Raw genomic sequence first — 6,205 nt, forward strand, 5'->3', positions numbered from 1 at the left:
TTTTCCGTCTACATGTACCTTGCGATGGAGGTGGGAGGGGGGGGTTGAATTGGTGCTGTGACGAGATGATCTGAACGACTGAGTCAGCTACAGGTGGCGAGACAACGCCAGACTTTTCTGCCTCTGCTGCAGATCATAACAGTGCAATAATCCGAGGTCAATTCATTCATTCTTTTCTTGGTCTGCAGCAAGGGCAAGCAAATGACAGTGATGTATCGACAAAAAACTACCTCCTTTTTTTTAATCCTGGCGTGCCCTCCTTCTCTTTCTCTTTCTCTCTCTCGCTCTCTCTCATAGCCTACTCTACTTCCCTTGCCTTGTTTACTCCAGTTTTACTGAGCCTATTTTTACACCCTTGGCCCAGAGGGCTTATTCAAATACAGAGCTGCAACTGGGTGTCTCCCTCACGACCCCGGCCGCCTTGCACTCTGCTCACACCGTGCACCCTGTGTCCGAGGCAATCTGCTGCTTTGCCGCGTTGCCGGAATGAATCATGCACCCATTTGTTTTCTTTTTGTTGTCATGTGGCCTTGCGTAACCTAATTTAAGACATGTTCCAGTGGCTCCATCAGGTTAAGTGGGTCCTTTAAATGTCACAGCTCAATGACTGGTGAATGAACTAAAGCTCAATCCCAGAGTCCTGACTTCCCTTTCAATGTCAGTGCTGCAGATCACCAGCTCTGGACGGTGGCTTTATTTTCAATCCAAATGCATTAACCTTATAGATTTCACATCACATGCCCGAGCCAAAGTGTTCCCCTGCACTTGTGGGTGAACGCTGCAGATTTTTCCCTGTGATTGCTTTTTTCCAGAATAGATCTTAGAAAAGCGGGCTACACTCATTTCCTCTGCAGGTAGTTGATCTCAAACACTGCACAAGCTCTGGAGGGAAACATTTGTAAAGATTAAGTGAAGGAGGAGGCTGCGTCTTGTGTCATGTTGACGGTGCTCAGGCTTGAGAGGAGTGTGCAGGACGGGGAAGGGGATATCACGCATGCAGGCTCTTACCGTCGGGGTTGGCACAGATGAAGACGCGGACGCTGCGGCCGGTGGGGACGTGGTGCGGCGGCAGGGCGTTGATGTTGCCGCTGACGGCCGCCCTGCGCAGCGCCGACTCCCGCGGGCAGGGCTGCCTGCTCCCCACTCCCGACGGCCACATGGGGGGCGACTTCCAGCGTGGCTGTTGGGACACATACAACAGCAAGGGTTCAACGTTAGCGCGGCCAGGGGCGCACACGCAGGGGGTGGTTGAGGATTGGAGGAGGAGGGGATGGGAGGGGGGTGGTTGGCAAATGGACAGACGTGCAGGTTTGCGCACAGATTTCCCTGATCCATCCACACGCATGGGGCGTTATTCGTGGCAAAGGCAAAGAGGTGAAGATGACAGGTTTTTGTAATTTGCCAAGAACTTTTTTTTGGCACATTTAGAGGCACTGATTTCAAGAGGCGAAATGGTGCTGAGGACTTCTAGGACATAATTGGTCCAAAGCACTTTAGGACAAACACGGAGGTCTCTGTGTTGTCCTTCCTCACATGCATCGCCTAATGCAGAATATAAATAATAGAACATTTGACTCCAGGTTCGAAGCCTTACAATCGGCTGCCTTGCCTTACCCAGAACGCCGATGCTCCACACGCATCCACACACCAATTCAAGTTAGGATGGATCTGCCAAATCTTCTCCAAAACACAAGGAATGACACAGAATGTGTTGGTTACTTGCATTCATGTGGTAAGGGGATAAGAATAGGATATTACGCACAGCCTACTACCGCCATGGTGCATGCGTAATTTGTACATGTCCTTGGACGCATTCATGAATTTTCATGCCACTGAGCTGGGACAAACAGACACAACAGAACGAGACGGGACAAAATCTCGGGATGGACGAGCAAGGCAAAGCATCCGTCGTGTTCCCACCCCGGAGACGATGCTTGGGGAAAGGGGCGAATAACCAGCTAAGAACGGTTATGTCGCCCGGGAGCAGATGTCAGGTTCGTCGGGGTTTTCCGGGAGTTGGTCTATCCTGACAAAAAAAAAAAGGGCTTTGATTCAAAGGCTGAAAAAAAAACCTCGAGGAGGACAACAACAACAAAAAGAGGTGCGGGTAAAAGTTTGGGGTAGTCCACTAGTGGCGACTACATGAGATCCTCAGGGGGTAGGTGGGTGGGTGGGGGGGGTGCACGCAACTACAGATCGCCGCGTCCACACGGGTAGGAGATGGCGATGCTGCCGGAGACGGGCACAGAAAACGGGACACTTCTGGTTTGCTCACATTCATTCGCTTCATTTCGCGGCTTCGGGAAATATCCAAGCGTCGAGGAGGAGCGCGGTGAGAGGAGGAGGAGGAGAGCGAGCGCGCCCATCAGAGATGCTGCGGCCGAGAGGCGACGCCGGGAGACCGCAGGACGGACGCCGTGTGTCGGAGCGCTTCTCCCCGTGGCATCCTCCTGTCTCTGCGGAGCCGAGCGGGCGGGAAGCGGGAGACAATCAAAGCGAGACTACCGGTGGACCTTGTCAAAGTAAAATATCGCTTTCATGGAAGCGCGTCGCAGCTCTCCACTGAGATGGACCAAGATCCTACAAAACGCTTGGGAGCGAATATTCATATTTATAGACTTAGTGGTATTTTTACCCGTCATAAAAAAGTCCCAGAATCGCCCAATTGCACTAGTTCTCAGAGTTAGTGCTTTTATTTTGAAAGTAAGATATATAATTCCGGTCTAGCTGTACTTGTCCTTGTCACACTTGACTCACTGTGTCTCTCTCTCCTCCTCAGCGATTTATATTAAAACTACAACCGCTGGAGTTGTTGCCAATGACTTTACAGCTTTGACAAATCAAATATTTTAACTTTATAAAGTTTTTAACTTTATAAAGTTTTTAACTTTATTCCTCAGCCCCTAATTTTACTTTGACATATTCTAAATTTAATGTGTCAAAGTGCTTCACTCTATCTGGTTTGTTGTCGAAGGCATTAAAGAGATACTGCATGCTTACATTTGTTTTGTGGAGCTTTTTTGCAACTTCTCTTTGATTAAAGACATTAATGCTGGTTTTAATATCACATTTATTAGAAAACTAGCGTACATTGCTAAGTAGGTTTACGCGTACAAGGGAATTTGCTGTGTTGTGTTTTGTGCAAGCAAATATAGAAATGCATAGCGCCATCTTGAAACAATCCGTTACCAATTTATATATGTTTTATTTAAGGGTTGAACATGGTTCATAACGCCACCTACTGTTTCAAACCATATTGGACCTTGCAAGCCCGACGATTATTTGCAGAGTCAACTTTTTGGGACGTCTTTACTTCATGACATTTTTATATTGTATCATATCATAATAACACATTAAGTTATCAAATATTTATTGTAATCACACATTAGAATAGAAATATAACATGCTTTACAATGAAATAATTAATAGTAATAATAATAATTATTAATCGTAGTTGTTACTTTGTTGAATGAGTAACAAGTTACTTTTTGAGAAACATTAATCATGTGTCCTTTGCAAGACGCAGCAGCCGGGAGGGGGAGGAGGGATTTGAATTAATTGCTTTATCGATAAATGTACCTCTGCTCTGCAGCCCGTGGTTATTTGCGCTGGAAGTTTAAGTGCATTGGATTTGTACTAAACGGAATTGATTACTGTGCTGTTCTCGTGAAGGGGAAACGCTGAACCACATATTCTGCCGACTCCACCACCAGCGTCCCTCCACTCTGGGTCTCAGTGTTTAGTGGGCAGCACGAAGGCTTTCTCTGAATCTGATGGAGTGTGTCAGTCGCCTCCCTCCTTAAGTTCAGCCTCTGCACCTAAGCTTTTGTGTTTAATGTTCGGGTTGATATTCTGGGCTACTTGATTTTTTTTACACAGCTCTTGCCTGTCAAAAAAATGTAGACGTCAACCAAAGCATGAAAATTATGAAGCTTTTGGCAGAAAACTAGTGGCATCGGTCCTCATCCGGGGGTTTCCAACCATGGTGCCCCAGACAGTAGCATGTTTTGCCGAACCTGATGTGAGGCCCCTAAACATATCTTTCATCTTTTCATATACCCAGCTAAGACAAAGATAAAAAAGGAAAAAAGAAACATTTTAATTTCTAAATAGATACTGGATCATAGTAGCCTATGATAGATAATAGCGGAGACATTGGTGCTGTTTACAAGTTGTTAAAAACTAAACATCTTGTTCCAAATTAATTAACAACATCAGAAGTGACCAAGTTGCATTCACCATAATTGAGGCAGCCCACTACATCAAAAGCAGAATATTATTCAAATCTAAGTCTAGAGGACAGATTAACATGAAATGCCACATTTAACACATTATTTTACGTAAGATAAAAAATAATTAGGCACTAGATGACTTACTGTTCTGCTGCTGCGGGTCTTGAGGATGAGTCTAGGGCTCTGCAGGCTCACGACGACCCATTTAAGACGAGCCTGCAGGGCCACCGAGCTCACACCAGAACAAAATCCAGACTCCGGAAAAGCTCAAGTGGAGCACGGGGGACCGGGAGTCTTGTTCCCAGCCGAGCTATGACCTTTCTCTACTTGATTGTTCCGCTCGCTCCCATAATCCTCAGTCAGTTAATCACAAGTGCACCTGCACTGGATAAATACACAGCAGTCTTATGAAAGGATGCACTTTACACAGCTTGCTGGCATGATGGGATGTGGCAGGAGAAAAGAGGGGGTTTGTGTGTGTAGGAGCAGGGGTGCTGCTAGAAATTTCGGTTCCCTCATAAAAATAACACACAGGGCTTTGAAAGTACACAAAGTAAAGTAAAGAAAATACCATCTTAGCGATGTCCCGTTCCGCCCCTACCTTAAATAATTAACCATCCCTACCCAATTTGGTGCCCTCAAGTGTCAGTGTGTGAGCATGTGTGCACTCAAGCATTTACAGTAATTGCAAGTTGGAGGTGTGTGTGTGTGTGTGTGTTTGTGTGTGTGTGTGTGTGTGTGTGTGTGTGTGTGTGTGCACTCCTGTCCCCCAAACCCTGGACCACTCCAAGCAAATGTGAGTCACGGTTGTGACAAGATGTGATGTGTCACCTGGGAGACACACACAGACACAAAGGACAGACACTAGCTGTTCATTTGGCAAACGTCCACACACACACACACACACACACACACACACACACACGCCAACACACCAGCTTCACAAATAGCCGGTGATGGATGGTTGTTTCTGCACAACAGCTGGAAAGAAACGGGAGGAAGTGGGAGTCAGAGCAGACGGTTTGGGAACATCTATTTCTATGTGCTTCCCACTGGCAGCGCTACATTAACTCCTTAATTGAAATGCCCACTCTGAACTGGATCTTTCCTGTTAGCTGACTCAGGGATCAAGGGCATTCAACTACACATGGCCCCTTTTGGGTTTTTAAGTCATTGATGGGAAATCTGATCTTGGACAAAGTCCCAGTGATGTGATTCATGCTTTAATTTAGAGCGACTCTGCGGATTAGTTAGAACCGTATTCATTCCTCACTGTTTTTCCTGAAAACTTCATAAATGAAAAGCACAATCAAATCTTATTAAAGGGATTTTAAGATAGGAAGGACAAGAACCGCAGTTTCACGATTCCAGTAAAAACGTTCCGTTAAAGATTGTATATTCTGTTAGAAGCAAAATCATAACAATTTCATTCAAATTCATTTGGGGGCCAATACATGTTAAATATAAAGTAGCATGAAATCTTAACAGGAAGTTTTAAACAGTTTTTACTATATCAAACACGAGAACTAAAATCAAACATTTCAAACAGGGAAGTACAATGAATAAATTCAATGAAACCCCTGAAGTGGGGCTGCGTCCTTCAGAGGCTGCATTTAAAGAGACAGCAGGGTGGGCTGTACCATTTCAAAGACTTTTTTTTTTTCAGATATTGCAGTTTGACGCAAACACTGAAGTAAATGTTACTGCACGTAACTAATTTACATGATAATGAGAAAGTTTTATTCCAATTAATATCTTAAGTGAACTGATTATTCCTCTTTTAATGATGTTTCTTTGTGCATTTAATTTCCATCAAGCGTATTATTACCTGTTGTGTATTCCCGTCAGGTGGACTACAATGTTCCATTAGCAATTAAAAACAACGCCGTATAAATGAAATCTGAATCATCATATGTGCTGGTGAATACAAATCATCTGAATGTAATTAATTTACAGAAACGTACTTGGACCTT

The 6,205-nt window shown here is 44.8% G+C and overlaps 1 protein-coding gene across 4 annotated transcripts in view; it reads right to left on the bottom strand.

Moving 5' to 3' along the window:
* The window catches only part of LOC117752034 (NACHT and WD repeat domain-containing protein 2), a 44,240-nt gene extending 38,733 nt beyond the window's left edge, over nucleotides 1-5,507 (bottom strand). Inside the window, exons 1-2 of one of the 4 annotated variants that reach the window (XM_034569149.1) lie at nucleotides 4,377-5,507; nucleotides 1,009-1,180 (exon numbers count right to left, since the gene is read on the bottom strand). In XM_034569149.1, the coding sequence (XP_034425040.1) occupies nucleotides 1,009-1,159 (151 nt within the window). In that variant the 5' untranslated portion in view covers nucleotides 1,160-1,180; nucleotides 4,377-5,507. The other 3 variants (XM_034569148.1, XM_034569151.1, XM_034569147.1) reach the window with 3 other exon arrangements.
* Between the last annotated feature and the right edge of the window lie 698 nt (nucleotides 5,508-6,205).

This window comes from Hippoglossus hippoglossus, chromosome 18, assembly GCF_009819705.1.
Source record: "Hippoglossus hippoglossus isolate fHipHip1 chromosome 18, fHipHip1.pri, whole genome shotgun sequence".
In the NCBI taxonomy this organism is placed as follows: Eukaryota; Metazoa; Chordata; class Actinopteri; order Pleuronectiformes; family Pleuronectidae; genus Hippoglossus; species Hippoglossus hippoglossus.